The following is a 22,101-nucleotide window of genomic DNA, read 5'->3' as shown; positions in this document are numbered from 1 at the left end:
GAATATTTATTAGGAGGTTTTTTTCTTTCAATTTCCCACATCAGTCCACCTTTCCAAAATGTGTTAATGATTTGACATGAATCATCGAGAGAAAATGTGGAATGCTTCAGCATTTGGTGTATTATCTTTATGCAGAGGCCATATTAATTTTCTTTGTATGATTTCAATTTTAATATATGTACTGTCATGAACTTATTAGAAAGATAGGATTAAAAAAAAGCTGTGATAGCATGGTGCATAAAATTTCCAAATTCAGGTGTCGTAATCCTGCAGTATATAATTACTGATGTAAAAAATATAATAATAATGGTACCTTAGTTTATCAAAATTGTACCATCAAAAGTTAAAAAGTTATGAGCTGAAATTTTCATCAAATGTGGCGTCAAAATATCTAATATATCAAAGAATAATTCTTGAGTAAAATCTATATACCGCTTACAACAAACGACAGAACTCTATCGATCGAAATGTTTATTTTTTAACAAATCAAACTGTTTCTTGATGTTTGCGAACACATTTTTTTTTTTTACTCAAAAAAAATCTGAGATTTGTGTTTTTCATATTTTTCTTTTCATGCTGATAGCATTGTGTAACATTGAAATTTGGCCTGTTTATATAATATTAATAGTAGTAACTTAAATTGCCATATTTTTAATTTGTTGCTTGAGATAGAAAAAACTAATAGTTAAATGCTGGGATTTCATGCTAGATTTTCAAATTCCATTTTTCTGATAATTTATTCTCACCCTAAGTTACAAAAAAAGTGTTTGCAGGTCTCAATAAATACAAAGAGAATTTTCAGGATTTCTTGACATATCTCAAAGAAATTAAATATGCTTTTAACTTGATATAATACAAACAAAAGTAATATCTGTGTAACAGTTTTGGTAATCCTTCTGATCATGTGCAGGAAGGTACAAACAAAGGTTACAATATTAAAGCAAAGAAAAATAAATAGCTTTGTTTCCTTTTTGTCGTTATATAGCTGTTACAATGAATAAATATTGGAAATGCGATAGCTTATGAATTTCTATGGCAGTCGACACTACTTCTCTAGCAACGTTGTTTTCAGTTCCTAAATAGTTCTGGGAAGGAAATGGTGAATTGCAGTTGCCTTGTTAAAAACAGTATGAAGAACATTTTCCCCATTAAAATAAAACCGGGACCGATTGCACCTCTAGGAAGGCTAACATAGAGGTCCAGATCCATTTTACATACAGTGGCTCAAACAATTGAGAGTACACCTTACTTTTACTTGATAAATCTGACTTTCAATATAAATAACACATTACCAAGAAGTGAAAACATGTTTTTATTTTTACACATAACAAATGGTTAAATTTAAAATAAAAATAAAGAAAAATCAACGAAAACCCTAAACTCAAAAATTTCAGAAGCATTTTAAATAAACCACTCAGATTTTTGCCTAAAAAAATTAAGAATACACCAGTGAAATTTTTGTAATATATCGCAAAGAAAAAAAGTGTCAATATTTAATTGTATGTCTTTTGGATTTTATAATGGCCTTTAAACGACCTGGCACCGATTCGACCAATTTTCGGTGGTATCTGAAGATGTTTTACCCCATTCTTCTTGCAAACTTGTTTCAAATGGGTTTTGTTTCTAATTTTGTGTTTTTGAACCATTATTTCGAGTGTGGCCCACAGATATTCAATGGCATTAATGTCGGGGTACTGTGGTGGTGTGTGTAAATGCTGTTTACAATGAATAAGACACCACATTTTGACATTAAGTGCTTTCTGTTTGGAGTCGTTGTCCTGTTGGAAAATGAAATATCTCTCTAAATCCAAATTTTTAATACTTTATATTTAGTACTGCGAAGTATATCCAAGTAAGCCATATGACTCATAATGCTATCCTTAAAAACTATATTTTCTACCCAGGATGAAGCCATACAACCCCAAGCATGACGGAGTCACCATCATGTTTAACTGCTGGGTGTAAATTTTTTGAATCCAAAATAGTATTAGAAAATAGTATTTAATAATATTAGAATAGTATTATCATTGCCAAAAATATTGAATTTTGTTTCATCACTAAATATAACTTTCTTCCAAAAGTTATTGGTCTTCAATTGATGAGTTTTTGTGTATTTTAAACGTTTTTTCTGAATTTGCAACCTGATGAACGGTTTCTCTCTAACAATTCGATTTTTATATCCAGCTTGTCTAATTACATTTCACACAGTTTCAGCACTTACACTTCTGCCTATGATTTGAGAAATTCCTGAAGCAAGTTGGATGAACTATTCGGTCTCGGTAGTCTAAAGGAAAATGCTAAAAATTGGGTTTAGATAAAAATTTCATTTTCCAGCAGGACAACGACCCCAAACAGAATGCACGTAATGACAAAATGTTGTGTCTTATTCATTGTAAACAGCATTTACGAACACCACCACAGTACCCCGACGTTAATGCCATTGAATATCTGTGGTCCACACTCGAAATAGTGGTTCAAAAACACAAAATTAGAAACAAAACCCATTTAAAACAAGTTTGCAAGAAAAATGGGATAAAATTTTTTGAGATACCTCCAAAAATTGGTCGAATCGGTGCCAGGACGTTTAAAGGCCATTATAAAAGCCAAAAGACATGCAATTCAATATTGACACTTTTTCCTTTGCGAGATATTACAAAAATTTCATTGGTGTATTCTCAATTTTTTGTGGCAAAAATGTGCGTAAGTTTATTTAAAATACTTTGAAATTTTTCAGTTTAGAGGTTTTTTGTTGATTTTCTTTATTTTTCCTTTAAATTAAACCATTTGTCATGTGTAAAAATAAAATCATGTTTGCACTTCTCTGTAATGTGTTTTTTATATTGAAAGTCAGATTTATCAGGTAAAAGTAAGGTGTACTCTCAATTGTTTGAGCTACTGTATATACTTTACAGCAGTTGTACAGTTTTTAATATCGAAGACGTAGAGTCTGCGAGCCCATATAAACAAATTTTTGTTTTGATTGTTAAATATCCACTGCCATAGTTGTCCTTTTTTCGATTTAAATAGAAGGGTATCACTACAACATTGTCTGTAGAAAATCAGTAGTGATTGAACTGAACCAAAACTCGCTGCTTTATTTATGCAAAAATAATATCTGATTGCAAAATAAGTTCTATCGCTGTAATAAGCTTTAGTTCCAATCATCAGTCGTGTTGTGAAGAAAGGAGTTTGGGAAGTCTACTAGGTTAGGAATTTCTTAACTTCTTCCTGCGAAGAACAGAAGTTGGACCTTCCAATCGTCTAAAAATGACAATGAGAGTACAATAATTTCAGTCAAGCATGTTGACAAGAGAAATGCTAATGAAAACACTATTCTGCTACTACTTTTCCTGAGGCTACTATTATTTTCCGAGTTGGAAGACATTATCTATGAATGAATTGCTGCTGAAGAGCAAAATGTTTGGTTTCACCCAGGGCTGAATTTTAAGCATTGCCCTTGCATTGGCACTCTTGTTAGCCATATCGTTATCATATATTAGTACTACGAAAACATGTTTATAACCTAATATTTGATCATCAGTGTATTTCTAAATAGATTTTTTACTTAAAAAATGACTTCAAAATCTGATTTTCTTCATGTAAAATCTATCCAGGAAGTGGTTAAACCTTAAAAAATAAGCCTGTTTGGTTATTTATTTATTTATTTGGGGCTATGTAAGGGTCATTTGAATAAAATTGGTCTGGGAATATAAATCATTTAAGGCGACTCAAAACCAATTCAGATTGTTATCTCTTTAGTTTAGCTATTTCTGACTATACAACGTTGAGGTCAGCTGAATATGTTATATCCCAGAGGATAAGCGAAGCGTATGAAAGGTTGTATTCTAGTTATAATTCGGTGTGTTTTCCATGGATGACTTGTCGCATATGATTCACTTTGGAGTTTCAAAATGTATTGTCTGAAGTGCTGATGTTAATACAAATTGTATGAATTATATAATATGTTAATATTATATAATGTGTTACTAAAATATATCCCCATAAATATATTGAAAGAAAGATGTATGTTATCCGTATTTATTTATTTCGTGAAACTAGTAAGTTTAAATACAATGGCCTTGCAGCAGCATTGGAATTTATGATGTTTCCTTTTTTTCATGACAAACGACCCAATTTCGACACTTGTCGCCATGACCTATTACCGAACATAACATCAAATTAATTGTTCGAAAAATACTTGGGTGGAATACACCTACTATTGTTTTCTTTGATCTGATGCTGGAGTGTTCGTGATGTTTTTATACCCCAGAACTGCATTCATATTGGGATTTCATTTATAGCCTCTAAGAATGTTTATTGTCTCAAATCGGTAAAAAGGGTACAAAGTCTTTTTCGTTAAGCCGGAAATGACTTAATTTACGCAGGACTGTATATCGTTTGCTTGGAATCACATCGTCGCTTCTCCGTCAGAGGTTAAATCCTGTCTCCTTTTCGAATTCAAATTTCTCCTCGCCTCCGCATAAGCAAACCTGTTTACTCCTTGACCGGATTGGTTATTCATCTTCCTCCACCTTGACTTGGCTCAAGTTTCGAATTTCCGTATCAATCAGAAATCGTCTGCCACTTTTAAAAGAACATTAATTGTTGATAAAAAGAAACATACTGCATATATAAAAGTTTAGAATCTGATCCATTGTGAGATAGTAAGTAGATTTTGTGTATTCATTGTAATAATAATAATAATTATTATTATTCCCAATACAGAATTTCTTTAAATATCTTTTTTTTTTCCCTTCTAGGAGAAATAATGAAGAAAAGTTTCATTTTCCCCTTTTATTAAATATTATGCTATTTTGATAAATAAAATATTTTTAGAATTGAATTTGAGAATTACAGTATGTTTTGTTTGTTCCTTCAATTATTTCAATTTTGATCAACCTATTTTTCTTTTTTTTTTTCGGAAATTTAATCAATTTGTTAAAAATTCATAAGAAACGAGATTACTCAAATTTTTTGTCACACCAGAACTGTTCTTTTTCTGCCTGATAAGAAAGTCGTAAGAATTGCATTTACAAAGAATCTGTGATAATTTTCTAAGAAGTATTCATTGATTCTATTAACTATTGAGCTTCTTCTTCTTCTTCTTTTTTTTTTTTTTTTTTTTTTTTTGCTAGAAACAATTTAAATAAAATATTCAAAATATAATCTATATTTAGAGTATTTTTTAAAAATAAATACTAAACAGTTAGATATTATAAAGAAACTGAAGAAACAAGACAAGTTATTAAAATGAAGCTAATTATTAAAACTCTTAAATATTATTAACATAAAATATTAAATATTAATATTTTATTTTTTTAAATTAATTTTTTTTACGAAACTTTAGTCACAAATAATTTTATCTTTGCTTTTAATTATTGTGATCTAATATGAAATGCCACATAATTTCTTATTTAAATAAAGCAATAAAAAATTAAATCGAATTTATTTTATACTTTAATATAGACAGCTCGTTTTAAAGATCCTAACTGTTTTGGATTTTATTCTCATTAATCATATACTTTGCATCAGTTGTTGTTACTTCATGTTTTGAAATTTCAATTGAATTTTCAATTTTCAGATTTGTCTGTATAATTAGAATGCACCAGTAACGAGTATGAATGAAGTGCTAAACAACGAACTAGATGCGAGCCGAGTACTTGCCGCAGCACTAAAACAAATGGACGAAATCATTAATGGTAAGCTGGCATCATTGATTTTTTTTAGTCAATATTTTATATTTAAAAAAAATTTAATTTAAAATTCAGGGAATGCTACGGAGTGTATCATCATCTCCATTTTAATTGCTTAGAATTTATTCTAAATGCATTTAAAATTAATTAACAACTCTGCGGACGATAATTAGAATATATTTCAGAATGCATTTCAAACGATTAAAAAAATAAAGAATTGTTTGGTTTTTTTTATTTGATTAAATGAAAACATTAGACAGGCGAACAAATAATCAAAGAAAGTTGTTTGATTATGCAAATAAGATGCAAATTTAATTATCTTGATTGAGTAACGAGTGGCATATTTATTGATTCAGCAATGAGATTGAACATAAGTTGGTCAAATAGAACGAAAATGCATCACATTTGACTATCCAGTATATTGTATATTGACAGTGATTACACGTGGAAAGGATACTATCCTTTTCATGAACCCATAGATACTAATACTATCTATGGGTTCATGAGGAAAATTCTACCGTTTTCAATCCAGACGAATTGCTAGTTAAGAAGTGTCAAAAAGAGGTTTGGAGCAGTTTGTCAGACGTCTTACCAGATCAGAATAGAACAAATTGCTCTGACTGTTTTCCATTCTGATGTTCGTGTTTAATAAAAACATTCTTTTTAATTGTCATCAATTTTGTTTATATAGACAGATGTATTACTGTTTAAATAATAATTTTTGCTGTGACTTCTTGTAAGAGTCAATCTGTCTAAAGTGCAGATTTTCTGTACAAAGATGGGCGGATTTCTTTAAACAGTTTTATTGTCTCTCTTTATTCATGCGTGGGAACACATTTCTCATTTGATTCAATTGAGTAAGTTTCGGAGTTGTGTTTTTCTTCTTTACAATATGAGTATGTTTCAAAATGCTTGGGAGAATTTGGGTGAGAAACTTCAGACTGGCGCGGAATTGTGGTTCATAAATTATCTTCGATTAAATAAATCATTCGCTTAAAAACTAATCGTTAAATATATTAGCAGTTTTTTTAAACATTTTATACTGCAAGATTTCAGATGTAATGTCTACTCTCAGAAAAATTGGTGTGATTTTCATCTAGTTTTCATTCTGATTTTTTTTTCTGCAATTCTGAAAAGACATCATCCAATAAAATGAAGATATTAATTTTATCTTGCGATACAATTAAGCTTTGGATAATCGATTGCTTTTGCATTGACTTAGAAATAACAATTGATCTTTCAAAATTGATTGAGTTTTTCGATTATTGTATCACATACTAATTTCTTTTTGATATTTCTAATGTAATAAAATGTTTTGAATTAGAATTTTACAAGTTAGTTTGAATTTAAATGCAGTAGACGTCTCAGAATAGAGGTTTGCGGAATCCCAGAATAGAGGTTTACCCAGAATAGAGGTTTTAATAATTTTTCAGAATAGAGGTTTGCGGATAATGGCAGAGTGTCTATTTCAGGGTAAGAACTCACGAGATTGATATTAGATTTCACCAAAAGATTTGTCATCTGTATGACCTTTAGTGCATGTTAAATTCGTCGAAGTCGACCTTTTTTCATCGACTTGTTGCGGAAGATTAGAGATGATGTTTAGACGACGATGATTTAGACGACGATGATTAGACGATAATGATGATGGCTTGTGAAGTTTCAGAGCGGGAAGTTCATTTTAAACCAACGGGAATGGTGTTTCCTAAACTTTTTCGCATACTTTCTAATAAAAGGGTTTTTCCCTTCTTCATCCCCGTAGAACTTGAGTAAGGCCATGTAGACCACGAGCACTCAATTTTTATTTTCAGATTTCAGCATATGAAAGTTATGTTCTTCCTCGTATAATCGAGAGAAATAGTGTGTTACTAAACTTCATGCTATTAGCGAACAATAATTATTTAAAAGTCGATTAGTGCGATATTTTTGAAGATTTTTTAAACTTTTAATTGCTTTATTGCGGTTAATACATAAGTACTAGAAAAACAAATATATATTTTGGACGCCTTTTTCCCGATTGATTGGAAAAAAAAAATTGGTGTAGAATTACAAGTGTAGTGGTAAGACCAGATACAAAATTTCATTTATTTAACCCATAGCTTTTTTCAACTATCGTATTACCAAGTTTACGAAAGAATGGATTGACAGATGCTGCATCCCTTGTAAGATTATGTTTAAAATTCGGTACGAAATATCAATTTAAATAATAAATCCGTGTACCAAATGGTATCCATCTTGTTCTTTTCATTTTGTAATTATGATGTTAATTTGTATTCAGACAACTGGACAGACGTACTTCTTCTGAATAGATTTCATTCTTAATTTGATAGAAATTTACAAATTTGATGCAAACATTGCATACCAAATTTCACCCATCTTGATCACAGCTTTATTTGAGTTATTGTGTTCATAGACCAGCAAATATAATTCCAAAAATGTGTTTTTAGGATTTTTTGGAGGGAAGGGGATCTAAAACTTGGGGTCTCATCAAAATCTCAAATTTGAATTTTCTGACGATTATAACATTTTCTCCGTATACGAGAATGTAAAGAATCTTAAAAAAAAAAAAAAAAAAAAAAAGGAATAACTAAATTCTAAAACTGCCGTTTTATGACAGTCGATTCGAAATGTGTCCAGTGGTAGGTTATCGTTGAGAATTCGTATCTTGTGGGGAACTAAGCATGCCACTGCATAATGATTCGAACTTTTTCTGACCTTTCTTTCCTTTGATTTTGTTCGATCATGTGAAAGAAACATTTCCGCTCAGAAGAGGAGTGGGCACTGTCGCAATAGCTGAAATCATACTGTGAATACTCTTGAATTTTAATTGCCATTCATTGCCCGCTTATGAATTTTGATAAGTCGTTTAGTATTTGCAATGAATGACACCGTGACGAACCTCTATTTAAAATATGTAACATACATGTAAGAAAATGATATTTCGAATATGTTGAAAAATTGATGTGTTTAGGGTGATAACATTACAATGCGCAGTATTATTTAACATATTACAGGAACACTTCTTTTTGTCATGTGCAAATTTGTTTTTGTTTCTGGAATGATATCGATGGGGTTATCATAACACGGAAACTGTCATTGTTCTATCAATATAAAAGGATATTTTCTTTGTCTGGATGTCATGTTTCAATGGCATTGTTTGTTATATGTAAATGCATATTGATAAATCGATATTAAAACCATGAAACGTAACTGTGAAACCGATTTTACTTTCTCTTCTACGAAGGATAGAAGAAATATTGTAATCGAATAAACGATTCGAACTCGAGATTTTGACGAATCTCCATGTTTGAGACCACACTGATTTCGAAAAACGCATTTTTTTGGGCATTACTTGGCATAATTTTTTGGCGCATTTTTTGGCATCAAATTTTGAAAGAAATTTAATCTGAGGAAATATGTCTGTCTGGCTGTTCGAATACACGTGAGCTCGATAACTATAAAACGCAGAAATCTTGGTAGGTAAAATTTGATGCAGAGGTTTTTTTTATCATTTAAAATATAGATATTTATCAAATTTTGAATCAGATTAATCAAACAATTCACTATCGGTCGGTATGTCTTTCGCACGCATGTAAATATAATTGCTCGCAAACGCAAGGACTTAAAACTAAAAAAAAAAAGGGACTGAAGAGATTTGATTAAATTCGGTATGTTACCTTGTGACTACAATTATAGTAGGCCGGGATAGCCTGGTTGGTAGGGCGTTGGATTCGCTTCCCTTGGGTTGCGCGTTCGAACACCGACGGCCGAAGATTCCCTGCGTGTGTGGTCGCTGACTCGCGTATAAATCTATCGTGGTCACAAAGGCCTCCATGTCGAGAGAAATACCATTGGGGGTACTGGATCAGGGGTAATCGTTCTCTGATTCAGGTCTAAATTACGATCTGTGGATGAGTGAATGAAATGCATGAATCAAGTCCACCCCGTAAAAAGGGTTGTGACGTGTGTGTAGCTAAGTCGTTCTCTTGGCCCTAGATGGCGCTACTGAAAAAAAAAAAGAGACGTACTCTTGGCTTAAACCACAAATGACTTTTTAAAGTCAGTGGGCTTGTCTAGACAAGAGCCATTAGAACTACAATTATAGTTCTGTGTCAGATTTAGGTGTCGGCTAGAAGCGTCCAAAATACACATTATCGCGGTAGTCCCAGTGAAAAAGCTAGATTAACGCCAAAGATCTATATTTTGTACCTATCGTTCGCCAATGCCATGCAATGTATTCGCAGCTTTATCGAATTTCCACAATTTTATGTGGAGGAAATGCACTACATTTATTGGGCTTGAGTTTCCAGGAGACGACTCCTACTTGTTACTTTCTCGGACTAGAAGTATACAAAAATGAAGTATTATTTCAGGAAAAAGAAAATAGTCGTTGAGATTTTGATGAAATTTGATATGTGAAATTTGCACTATATTTTAAGTTTTGGCAAATTTTAAATGAAATTCATTCGTGGGAAGTTTACTTATGTAATTGAGAGCAAATGCGCAGGATAACTACAAAATGTAAAAAGCTAGTTGGATAACATTTCTTACACAAATTTAGCATTTAGAATATAGATAAGAAAATGAAATTTCGAACGAATTCGTTAAAGGGTTAATCTTCTATCAATCTATACATTAATATGTATGTAAACTCGATAACTCACCTGTAAAACGCAACAGTAGATAAATTAAATTTGGTTTGCGATTGTGGTATTAAATTTAAATTAAATTCTGTTCAACCTATCGAAGACATAGGCATACAAAATGTATACTCGCTTCCTTTACTATAATACGAAGCACAAAATGTCATGTGTGGCATTATGAAAATAAAAATTAGAACACTTGTGACTTTCGCTGTCTTGCTAAAGATTTATAATTTTTATGAACAATGGATAGGAGAAGGCGAAACACTTCTTTGAATGAGCATGCTAGAAAGTTACGGAGAGACAACTTCCGCTCCTTTGTATTGTTTTCTATCTTGAGTAATTATATTGCCCAACTTCTTCAATCGTGTTTCTGATTCATCTGATTTTATCTTTGACATATCAAATAATTACATATCATGTTACTGTAATGACATATCAAAGTATGCAATATTAAAACTCTAACTTCTTTTACCTTTTTTTTTTAATGTTTATTTATCTTAAAATATTCTTGTCAATCTGAAAATCGCCAAATAAATCCGAGATTGCTAACATCTTGGCGAAATTTTAACATCTTACATATAATGATGTTTGCTATAATCTGAAAACCGCGAAATAAACCCTTTATCTTAGTTATTTTGAGATTATACTAAGCTTTATTATAAACTTATTATCTTAGCTTAATCTGAAAATTATCCCTGCAAACCTGGGGATTGTAAAAACAAAAAAGGTAAAATACCTAAAAAAACTAGGTAAAAAATTTCCCAGATTTGTCGTATATTCAAAACTATTTACACCGAATTTCTTATTCGTACCTGATAATCAGAGATCAAATTTTCTTTCCATTGATGATGATGTCGTGTCCGCGTTACCACGGAAAGAGGCTGCAGTAGCTTCTGAGGGTAAAGACCCCTGAGCACCCGAGGGCAGAAGTCTGACTTCTAGCTCATATGAAAATGAAACTCACACATTCGCTTGCACAACCCCTTTTTACAGCGAGGCACATTCACGCACATCACAGATAGAACACAGATGAAGAACAACCATGCCCGAACCGGGATTCGAACCCGGGACGCCCAGATCATGGGGAAGATGCGCTACCCCTATGCAAGGACGCCGGCTTTCTTTCCATCGCCATGGAAAATTTATTATCACTTGAGCCAGCTTATCCAGATAAATCCATGAGTCAAAGAGTCATGATAAATAAGGACGACATCTCTGGTTGGTCAAATTGACTTTTGAAAAGTTAAGTGACATTTGAGGTAGTTTTAAAATATAGGAAGAGGGTCGCTATTCTCACGGATGAATAAGTCCACTTTTGTGTTGTAAAATAAAATCCTTTAAGAGAACCAACAAATCAGTTAACCTGGCTGCATTAATCAGTTTGCTGCTAAAGTATATTAGGGTTTTTAAAAAAATAATTCTGGCGTAGAACACAGCTAGAGGATAGAACCTATAAACTTCTTACCAGTCATGTTCTTTAGATATACTCTGTCATAATAGTCGCCGATGGATCTTACCATTCGATTTTTTTTTTTTTAAAAAACGTGACTCCAACCTTTATTTTGGTATGGTGCCATTGTCTTCTTTACAATATGAGAAGAATGTTATTTGTTAGTGTCAAGAAGAAGAATGTCAATGTCGGAATGTTAATTCCGAATGATTAGCACAATAATTTGCCTTTATTCTCTCTCTTTTTGTTTTCCGGAGTAAATAATATTACTGTTTCAGGTCCAAGCAATGACACTAACGGCAAAATAAAGGACCATACTGACAATCAACAGTGTTACAATGGTTCGTCTTCTACGGATGTTGCGTTCTTCATTAAGAGCTTAAAAAGTGCCTTAGAGAAAAGTGGAGTGGCAGACGGTAATGGAAACCGGCCGAAACACCCGAACGAAGATATCGACAAAGAAACTTTGCTTTTCATTTCCAAATGGCTAAGGAACGAATTGTTCTCAAGAGCTTCCCAGGTATGCTCCCATACCTTTATTCCCTCATTACTTCAGATATTTTTTATTATTTTAATTGAAATGATTTGCTATTATCTTTGTTGTGTTGAGTTTTAATTTATGCCATAGAAATAGCTAAGAATAACAAAATTAGAAATTAATATATGATTCTTTAATGTGATATGATTTATATCAAAATTAAAGTTTGGTTAGAGTTACATTTTTCAGTCGCATACAAAGGAGTGGTATCTGAAAGAGTTTTAAAGTTTATATTTTGTAGCTTACTGAAAAATGTGGAACGATATTGTGCAGCCTTCCCTAAATCCGCATTATTCAAAGTGAAATTTGTCATCTAAATTTTTAATTCAACAAAATCAGTCTTTGGCTGACATTCTTACTTTCACGATATTGGATTTTTTTTCCAACCATGTTTGTAATTTTATAATTAAAGGCACCTGAGAAGTATATAATTTTTAGTTTCGGAAGGGAAGATTTATTAGGTGAACACTAGTTTGTTTTGAGGTTTTAGATTTTGCTTAAAGTTTCATTACAGTGTTCTCAAATTTTTCAGCCTGTTTATTAAAATTGAAGTAATAGTTGTTCTTAATTATAATGTTTATCGATGCAATTTCTTGCTTCCGCATGTTAGCATTGACTTAGGAAGAAAAGTGGCGCACAAAGCCTCTTGTGGTGAATAGCATATAAGCCAGTTAACAACTTCGCTGCAAGAGCAATTGCTTTTGCATAATGGTTATGCTACTGGACTACGAACCACAAGGTCCCAGGTTCTATCTCCGCGCATACCAATTCGCTAAAATCTATTTATTTTCGTCCCCCAATTTTCATATTTGGTCGATTGACAGAGCAAGAAGTTAGTTGGGTGAATAATTTAAGTATATAACGTTTATAATAAAATTATTGATCTGTGGTCAAATTTTCGGTTAAATCTACCTATGGGTAGTATATTTATCTGTCATATGAACACATTAACTCAAAAATATGACAGACATTATTAATGAAATTTGGTATGCGATTTTTGCACAAAAATTGTAGATCTTCATGAAAATTTTGAACCTTGTCGATCAACGGATTTCACTGAGTTCATCTTGCTTCTCTAAATGATGAAGCTGATAACACAACTCATCATTTTATATGAAAGAATTCCATCTGCGTTTTGAATGCAGATTTATTTTTGTAAGTTAATTGCCTTTCAAAGTACGTTCCGGCATGTAAATATTTATCAAAAGAGAAAATAATCGAAAAAAAAATGCTTATTCTTTTAAACGACTATGGAGTTTTGAAAAACCTTTATGCCATTAATTTAATTTTGTGTTTAAAAATATTTGAAGTAATTCAAATATAAAAAAGACATTTTATTCATTAGAATCTTTTTCCCGCTGATTTGGCGTGCCACTGTTATTTTTATTTATTTTTTAAATCTTATCTCTGTTGTAATTTGCTGTGGACCACCTACAATCGTAAATCTTCTTGCAAAACATCAAAGAAAAAAATCCACGACGATAGGCACTTGCCTTATCTATTGAAAGATAAAATACTCCAGAAAGGCCAGGCACTTCTGATAATTTTCAGGAAACTTCTGCTGCTCGTTCTTTTTCTACGAGCGAGGGGATGAATGTCATCGGTATCTTCTTGATTATTGGTAAGAAGCTTCTGTATACAAAGTGTTTTCTAGTCTTTAAAACATGTATTTAGAAATCAGCCCATTCAATCTTGTGAGAGTAACCGATCATATGATTTATTTATTTACTTTTACTATTGAAGACTTTATATTCATGTGTTTCTTTTAATTAGAGATTTGTTTTCATTTAAGGAGAGAGGAACTTTTTGGGAATACTTATATCAGATTAGTTTTATTCTTTAGAAAATTGCTTTGTGCTACTCCTTATGTTAATATGGAATAATACTAATATAATGTGTCCCAAAAATAATTTCTAAAACTACTTTAAATGTTGAAGAAGATTTTAAATTGTAATAATAATAATAATAATATATACACACATTCGAACCTTCAGCTCGGAACATTGTGAGTAATATTTTTAATTTGATTCGCCTACTTTTATTTTATCATTAAAATTTCCTTTTGATTATATAGCAACGATCGCTAGCATAAAAATAAAACGTATCTAATATAATCTCAACTCGCTTTAATATAAATCCTGAAACTAAAACAATGGAAAGTAATGCTGTAAAAATATATTTAAAGTTTTTACAAATATATTTAAAAGAGGAAAAAAATCATTATCATGCAAAACATTTTTGAATTTTAAAATGGTGAAAAAATGGTTTTTGTGCGATAATTGTCTGTTTAATGATCCCAGTTTAATCACCAAATTATTTTTCTCTGATTTCTGCAATATTTTAAATACGATTTGGAGTTTTAGAATGATAAGTCGCAAAGAAGTAAATGTAGTCAGCATTTCCGCTGGCAGATAATGTTTATGTAAATAATCGCAGATTTAAAAATTAAATATTTGAACGTCAGTAACAACACCCAAATTAATAAATAGTTAAAAATTTAATAAAGCTAAATTTAATAAATGTCAATAAGTATTTCATTCATTATGATTAGAAATTATAAAAATTGCGTTGTAATAATATTTACATCTATAATCCTCATTTTTTTAATAATAGTTATATTATGAAAAAATAATCGAGTATACTTTTAGGAATTTATCATTTTTTCATTTCAAATATTTTGTTATAAGATTTAGCAGATTTTATTCATCGAGTATGTGTTTTTACGCCATTTGAGCCCTTAAATAAGATTATTACCAAAGTATGCGTAATGTTTTTTTACATGTTGTCTCTTCCGTCCATTTATTTCAGTGTAAATTTTAATTTTCTTTTTTCAGTATTTTTTTACTTAAATATTATTAAATTAATTTTGTAACGAAACTAAGATTTTTTTCATTATTTTTAAGAAATTTTCTACGTCTAATTTAATTAAAAATATTTTTATTAACAAAATATAGGAGGAAATATGTATTTAAGAATTTGGATACGTTCCGACTGTCAAATTTTCTAACATATTTTTGTAAAATTAAATTTAAAGAAACAGCTAAATTGTGATTTTTTTTTTCTTCCAGACGAATACGATACTTAATATGTGTTCTTATACTTACTTATTCGTACACGAATAAGTGCGATCAAAAATGTAAGTGTAAAGCCAATTATTTTATGTGCTGTCAGCAGCTACTTCAGCACTTAACTTTTCTCCTCTCTTTCTTTCTGTCTTTAATTGAAATTTATGTGCAGAAAGTAGATGAACTGAGTGTATTTCTTGCCCGATGGATTCTTTCATAATCATTATACTGATCAAAAGCCGACTAGGCGTCATTCTAATAAATTTCAGCTCATATTTTAATTACTATGAATTTGAAAAATTTTCTATAAATTATTTGCCTTGTGAAAAATACCATAAATATGAAAAAAAGAAAATACTGTTCTATTTCTAGTATCCATTTTATTAACAGAACCATTGGTTGGTAAAGATCCAAATAATTGGAATTTTACTGTAGCTCTAAAATTCTCCTCGCATAAACAAGATATTAATCTAATCTGAAATTAGTACAAAAAATTACTTTTTAATTTAGTTGGCGGATTTGTTATTGGATTACAATGATCTATTGGATGAACTATATTTTTGTTGATGAAAATTCCTTATTCTTTTAAAATATGAGTTTTAATGATTTTGTAATAATTTGTTGCTTGACAAAGATATAATCTTAATTATTAGAATGTGCTTTGGTTATTTAAAAGAACCCAAACAAATTCATTGCTTTTTTTAAAAATCCTTTAGATATTATTATAATTGTAAAAAATATATTTTCCCCCCATGAAATCGCATGTCTTTCTTTCATGCTGAATACAAGCATATAAATTAATTATTTCAGAGAATTATATGCAGCATAACCATTAAGAGGCCCAATAAATAATTTCCAAATAATTAGAAATAGGTTTTATATTTTCAATTGTGAGAATTATATGCAGTATAACCATTAGAGGGCCCAATAAATAATTTCTAAATAATTAGAAATAGGTTTTATATGTTCAATTGTGAGAATTATATGCAGTATAACCATTAGAGGGCCCAATAAATAATTTCTAAATAATTAGAAATAGGTTTTATATGTTCAATTGTGAGAATTATATGCAGTATAACCATTAGAGGCCCAATAAATAATTTCTAAATAATTAGAAATTGGTTTTATATGTTCAATTGTGAGAATTATATGCAGTATAACCATTAGAGGCCCAATAAATAATTTCTAAATAATTAGAAATTAGTTTTATATGTTCAATTGTGAGTATTATATGCAGTATAACCATTAGAGGGCCCAATAAATAATTTCTAAATAATTAGAAATAGGTTTTATATGTTCAATTGTGAGAATTATATGCAGTATAACCATTAGAGGGCCCAATAAATAATTTCTAAATAATTAGAAATAGGTTTTATATGTTCAATTGTGAGAATTATATGCAGTATAACCATTAGAGGGCCCAATAAATAATTTCTAAATAATTAGAAATAGGTTTTATATGTTCAATTGTGAGAATTATATGCAGTATAACCATTAGAGGGCCCAATAAATAATTTCTAAATAATTAGAAATAGGTTTTATATGTTCAATTGTGAGAATTATATGCAGTATAACCATTAGAGGCCCAATAAATAATTTGTAAATAATTAGAAATTGGTTTTATATGTTCAATTGTGAGAATTATATGCAGTATAACCATTAGAGGGCCCAATAAATAATTTCTAAATAATTAGAAATTGGTTTTATATGTTCAATTGTGAGAATTATATGCAGTATAACCATTAGAGGCCCAATAAATGATTTCTAAATAATTAGAAATAGGTTTTATATTTTCAATTGTGAGAATTATATGCATTATAACCATAAAAAGGCCCAGTTAATAATTTCTAAATAATTAGAAATTGGTTTTATATGTTCAATTGTGAGAATTATATGCAGTATAACCATTAGAGGCCCAATAAATGATTTCTAAATAATTAGAAATAGGTTTTATATTTTCAATTGTGAGAATTATATGCATTATAACCATAAAAAGGCCCAGTTAATAATTTCTAAATAATTAGAAATAGGCTTTATATTTTCAATTCAATAAGTGTTCTTAATGGCGGAAACAATTATGTATTTTTTTCTGTGATAATAAATGCAGTACTGAAAAATTATGAAATATAAATTTTTATTCTTTCTCTTAGCTATAATGAAATTTTCCAGATATAGTAATATTTTTAGCAAAACAAGTTCCACTGTTGTGCGATCAATTTCGTCCGAGTTATGAAGTTCTGAATTTCAATACAGAAGACTAAATCAATTAATACATCATGCTTTGTATGTATTAATTGGCAAATCTTCTTCGATTGTGTTTTACTAAACACGACTTATAGGACACAATAATTATGTAATGATTTAAAAATCAGAATTTTTTAGCAACATATTTACTGATTCAAATTATTTAAAATGCAATTCCTTAATTCATCTTGAGCATTCTTCCAATCAAAAATATATGCTTGTTTCTAATGATAGACATATATCTCCACAGTTAGAATAGATATTATGTGCAGGGTGATACAAAATGATTACTCAGGTTATAAATAGCTATAATTCCTCTTGAGCATAGATATTTAGAAAAAATTTGAATGTAATAAAGAAAGGAGCATAGGTTCTGTTTGCATTCGTAGTAATTGATCAATATGATTATCTCAGATCACAATGATTATCCGATTTCGTGCCATACTTGCGAAGCAGGCTCATAGCTGTTGATACCACTGCCTTTTCTGTGTATACCTTCAACACTTCCGTTTACTATTGGTATATAAGCAAGCATCAAGTATGTGAAGTAAAGGAAAATCAATATGAATTTATAAAACCGGTTAATTTCTAAATTTTGTAACATTATTTCGAATATTCTTCATTTTGTCAGAATTTTTCGAAAATTATATAAACACTTCAAATCCTTGCAACCGTGAAAAAAAAAAAAAAAAAAAAAAAAAAGGAATGAACTGTAAATTTCCCAGTTAAGTGATGGATTTGCATGCGCAGTGCTTCATATGAAGTTGAAATAAAATACTGCTTTTGTATCATCCTTATGACTATTGATGGTTAGAACAAACAATGTACAAAAACGAAATTTTGATTTTCCTTTTATATTCTATTCAATTTTTTCCTGAATTATTCATAAGGAAATTATAATCACGGACATCATTTTGAATTTCCTTGTATTTAAATTTATTATTATTCAGTTGAGGATCTGATAAATAATGTGAAAGTATGTATATTAAGATGAAGTCTTTTAAAAATTATTATTAAATACTAATAAGAACCAAAAATTGCATCTTTGCATGCTATTCAACGAAAAATATTTTTTAAAAATTATGCTTTTAATCTTCAGTTCACGCAAATGATTTAATGTGTCCAAAAATGTCTGAAAGCTCCAAAATTTACCTTTGAGCTAAAAAACGAAGCCTGTTTGCTTTAGTTTTTAGTAGTTTCTTAGCGCTTCATTTTAATTGCCTGATGACAGCAAAAATAAATAAAGTAAAATTTTTATTATTAATTTTAAATAAGTGAAATCATCTAATCTCTTACAGTGATGACATCATCGTCCCAAAATTAAATTAGAAGTTGCTGCGGGTGCAATAACATTTTAATAAGCTGTCCTTAAAATTAATAACGAGGGTCCCCTCCCCCCTTACTTCGTCTGCTGGCAGGGATCCAGCCTTCAGGAGGTGAAGTGAAATGAAAGGGTGCTCTTATCCAGATGTCAAGATAACGACTTTAAAAGACAAGGGGAAGATTGCAGGATGTTCTTCTTAAAAGATGAAACTCTAACTCACCCGTTCCTTTTGTTTTTTTAACCTTGAAAACGTATTAGAGCTAATATTTGAAAATATGGAAGTTTACAGATAATGCAAATAATAATATGTAATAGGAATGTTTTAACGGAAATTTTCATATCAAGATTCTCATTTTAATGTATAATTTTTTAGAATTCTAAATTGTTTTTCGTTTGTTTGTTTCTGTTGGAACTGAAATCTATGTATTGACGTTCATGTGATCTCCATATATGCATTCGTCTACCAAACATTTTTTTTTTTTTAGTAAGTCGATTTTTCTAGCTGTATTTCGATTTTTGTGCAAATTTAGAAAATATTACAACATTCTCAATTAGAGTACAATAAAATTTCTTGGTAGTATAATTTGCAATGCAATTCAATATCGGTCATTTCTTTTCCCTATGTTTTAAAAACATGCCTAATATAATAGCCTAAAAATATTCAATTTTATTTTTTTTTAGAAAAGTAACGAATATAAGCGTATTTTAGATTAGCCTATAAATTTAGAAATATTGATTAATTGAAAAAATTAACTATTTTATACCTACTAAATTGTTATTTGCATGATGATAAAAAATTTCCTAGCTATACAAGCACTCTAAAAAAATGTAAAAAGTATATATATATATATATATATATATATATATATATATATATATATATATTAAAGAAAGATATAATAAAATTAAGTTCCATTTAAAGTATAAAAATTGTTTTTAATTAGGAAGAAATAAAATAAGGATAAAAAAAAAGTTGCAGCATTGCAGTTTCGTATTATTTTAGAGATTAAAAATGATGTATGATAGAGAATTCTTTCGTTGTAAAGAAAGAATTTCGTTAAAAAAAGAAAATGTGGAACTTTCCTATTTCCTAGAAGAAAATTAGATTCAAATTTTTATTAAACGATAACGTTTATTATTTCTAAACATCAAGAAATAAGTATTTTATTATATAAGAAAACCGGTTTTTAATTTATTAAAGAATAATGAATGGAAATAGAATCTGTTTATTTGATATTTTTTTTAAGTAATTAATCTAAACAATCACACATTTTTGCCATTGTTCGTACAAAGATGTAAATACATCGCAAGCCTCTTTTCATCACATCCTGCAATGCCTTCATCTTTGCTCGCTGCACTTCTTCGGAACTTGAAAATGGTTGCGTTTTAGCTTATTTATCATCTAAGCTAAAAAGAAAAAATTCACATGAAGGCAGATCAGGAAAATAAGTTGATTGTGAAGATACCGGAATTTGATGTTTTGATTAGTACTTTGATGTCAGAAGGGGCCCGTGAGCATGTGTTTGTAACGATGAAGTATTTACATCTCAGACTCCTGAAAATCCCTTTCCTCTCTTCAGATCATGCTGGCATGTAACAGAACAAATTCTCAGATTTCTCAGTGCTCAGTGGTTTTTCCCATTCACATTTTTTTATTGTTTCTTTGACAATGGCGATTTGTTCGTCCGTTGTAGGCAGGGCCGGATGAAGCCTCTATGGGATCTTAGCCAATGCAGGTCTCAAAACATTTCTTTCTTCTCTTTAATTCCCTGCATAAATATTTTTATTGAATTTAATTCTCCATGTGAGCAGTTTTATATAATAATTTACTGACCAAAACTGACCAAACATTTAAATAGGGTAATATTCGAGAAGATTGGTTTCAGTATTTCGCATTAAAAAAATTTTTAAAAATCAGGATTTAATTTTAGATAAAACTTTTTTTTTTAATATTAAAAATATTTCTTTTAAAACTAAACCTTTAAACACATTTTAAATGCAATTTAATAACAGATTAGGTCATTTTATTAAAACTATAAAGTATCATATTTTTTAAAGAATTTTTCAGCATGATATAAAACTTGTAAAAGCTAATTAAATAGAAATATTAATATAATATTGTAACATTAAAACTATATTTAATTTTATTTTGAGAGCAAGACCTTCGTAATTTAAATGAAAGTATAGCATTTAATATACTCAGAAAATTTCGCAAATAATATATCGAAATCGCAGGGGCCTTAAGCAATTGTCTGCTTATTTCATAATCTGGCTTGGCTATAGATACTGATTGATGGTTGTACTAATATCTCATCATCCACGGTACTCTGTCAGCCGCTTTTTGTACCATTGATGCCACTCATAAATTCCTTTTTGTTCTTCTCTTCCTTATATGAAAGACAAAAGTTAATAGTTTGTATTGTTAAATTAATTCCTAAAAAAAAAAAAAAAGATAAGACGAGAAATACAAATGCTGATTTGTTGTAAAATCTTTACTTCATTGCAAACATGTAAGAATGATTAGTAATTTGATTTTATAAATTTGTGTTCTTCCAAGTAACAACGTGCACTTTGTTGTCGTCCTTTCCTTATACATTTGCATATAACAAGGGGTCGTTTATAGTCCTGTTATTTGACACTTGTGTCAGTAAATGTGGTAATGATGTGTTTCAAATGAATGACTGGTAAGGGAGTTTCAGATTTGTAATTTTTCCCAGAAATTCGAAACATTTTTTGAGATTCGTTGTTGCTGTCGTATTTCTTTATAACCATCATAAAGAAACGTTTTGTTTGTTTAGACGCGATTATGGAAATAAGAACCATCTCGTATTTTGTAGATTTCGAGTTCACTATTTGAAATTAAAAGTGAGTACTTGTTTTTCTTAGGAGCTGAATTGGCCTCACAAAGTATATTTTAAATTACATTTAATGCATTAGTTAAATTTGGAATTGCTGCTTTAATTATACATATGAATTAAATTTCGAATTTTAATATGTGCGTTTAGTAAATCAAAATTGCTAAGGGTTCACTAAATGTATAAATGTTTTGTTTCATATCTTAAGCATTTATTTTCTAATGGTGTCGATTGCAAATGCTTTTGGGGCCGTGGTGGCCTGGTGGTAATGTCTAGGCTTGTGGGC

At 29.9% G+C, this 22,101-nt stretch overlaps 1 protein-coding gene and 1 non-coding gene across 4 annotated transcripts in view; one reads left to right on the top strand and one right to left on the bottom strand.

The window, feature by feature from the left end:
* LOC129981141 (liprin-beta-1-like) overlaps positions 1–22,101 on the top strand; it is a 101,290-nt gene that overhangs the window by 6,830 nt on the left and 72,359 nt on the right. For 2 of the 3 annotated variants that reach the window (XM_056091838.1, XM_056091837.1), the window contains exons 2-3: positions 5,582–5,699; positions 12,068–12,309. In XM_056091838.1, the coding sequence (XP_055947813.1) occupies positions 5,618–5,699; positions 12,068–12,309 (324 nt within the window). In that variant the 5' untranslated portion in view covers positions 5,582–5,617. Of the gene's footprint in view, positions 1–5,581; positions 5,700–12,067; positions 12,310–13,846; positions 13,949–22,101 lie in introns of those variants that run through there. The other variant, XM_056091839.1, reaches the window with a different exon arrangement.
* Positions 91–192, bottom strand: LOC129982006 (U6 spliceosomal RNA). The gene has a single exon (XR_008785411.1). It is a non-coding gene; the product is annotated as a U6 spliceosomal RNA (small nuclear RNA).

This window comes from Argiope bruennichi, chromosome 8, assembly GCF_947563725.1.
Source record: "Argiope bruennichi chromosome 8, qqArgBrue1.1, whole genome shotgun sequence".
NCBI lineage: Eukaryota > Metazoa > Arthropoda > Arachnida > Araneae > Araneidae > Argiope > Argiope bruennichi.
The sequence above is the reverse complement of the archived record's forward strand: the minus strand, read 5'-3'. Positions and strand labels throughout refer to the sequence as shown.